At 51.9% G+C, this 1,337-nt stretch overlaps 1 protein-coding gene across 1 annotated transcript; it reads right to left on the bottom strand.

Annotated features, from left to right (window-relative positions):
- Positions 1 to 375: 375 nt before the first annotated feature.
- STEHIDRAFT_114488 (uncharacterized protein) lies at positions 376 to 978 on the bottom strand (the record flags this gene model as incomplete). The annotated part of the gene is made up of 3 exons (XM_007308643.1): positions 376 to 588; positions 616 to 766; positions 791 to 978. 3 exons carry the CDS (start codon positions 976 to 978, stop codon positions 376 to 378), a joined length of 552 nt encoding a protein of 183 aa, XP_007308705.1.
- Positions 979 to 1,337: the final 359 nt, after the last annotated feature.

Raw genomic sequence — 1,337 nt, 5'->3', positions numbered from 1 at the left:
GAGTCATAGTCCGTAAGAACGAATGGATGGGGATGACGAAGGGCTGCGCGTCGATGATGAAGGAGAGTGGAGGGGAGCCGCATCGTAGAGGAGGAAAGGTAATGGATGGAAAAGGAAAGGGACGCGTAAGCTAGGGGTGACGCGTACCAGGAGTCCGGGAGTCCGTGGGGGACGCGTAATCATAAGAGTCATCGTAGGGATATCGTGGGTGTGTCATAAGGGTCGTGATGTCATGAGGGATTCGTAAGGGGATGATAAATGGTTGGGAAAAGGAAAAGGAAAAGAAAAGTAAAAAAGGAAAAAGAAATGAGTGTGGCGAGAGTGGCGAGACATACGAAAGAAAAAAGAAAATGAATTGTCCATAACCGGCCATTCCTAATAGTCTGTGTGATACTGGAGGACAGCCTTCCACCGGTACTCGGCAGCGAAGGTGAGAAGGTGAGCGGTGTAGGAGTGGAAGTCGATAGCGAGTTCGGAAACAGATGTGGCAGTAGCCCCAGACTGGGTGTACGCAGCAAGCAGTACGGAGAAATAAATCTGCATTGGGACAATGTCGGAGTTGGCAGACTGATATTCGACCTCTCCAGCCTACATCTCAATCTGGGTATCCTTTACAGAGAGAATACGCCTCTCTGGGCGGTTGCGATGCTTGGGGTCCAGCTTCCACAAGTCGGCAGGGCGAAACTCATGAAAAAGGATAGCAGAAAGGATGACGGGCTCAACATGTGGGAACTTGAAGAGAATAGAGGGTGGTGGACTCGACATACTAGCAGCGGCATTGAGCGTCTACGGGGGAGTGAAGCCAGATAGAACAGATGTGGGCACAGGGCCAGCTGTGCCAGAGGGGTTTGTAGCCGGAGGGGATGACTGCTGAGACTGAGACTGAGCCTGAACAAAGGCAGTGGTAATAGCGGCTGCAAAAGCAGTCATATCGAAGGGAGCAGGTGAGCTATTGTTGGGAGTGTTGTTGCCGGACATGATGGGATCCTGCTGCAGGGAGAGCTCGACAAGAGGGGATGGAGGCGACGAAGGGAGAGGAGTAGAGCAAGCGAGTGAGAGTGAGTGGCGCTCGAAGGCTTCCTGGCTTACAAATCGTCCGTTGATGTGTGGCCACGTGGTCATGCACTAAAAAGGAAATCGAGTCGAGTACGTCGAGTATAGTACTGTATGGCTACGAGTCCCGAGTGAGAACAGTGGTGCTGACTCTCAGGGCTCACAGACGATCTATATAGTACAGAACGAGACAAAGGCCATAGAGAGACAAAAGAAGAGAACACGCGCTGAACGCCCATTGACCGCGGTCAACCACCCCCCTTTTACCTTGACCACCTATAATG

This window comes from Stereum hirsutum, assembly GCF_000264905.1.
Source record: "Stereum hirsutum FP-91666 SS1 unplaced genomic scaffold STEHIscaffold_15, whole genome shotgun sequence".
NCBI lineage: Eukaryota > Fungi > Basidiomycota > Agaricomycetes > Russulales > Stereaceae > Stereum > Stereum hirsutum.
The sequence above is the reverse complement of the archived record's forward strand: the minus strand, read 5'-3'. Positions and strand labels throughout refer to the sequence as shown.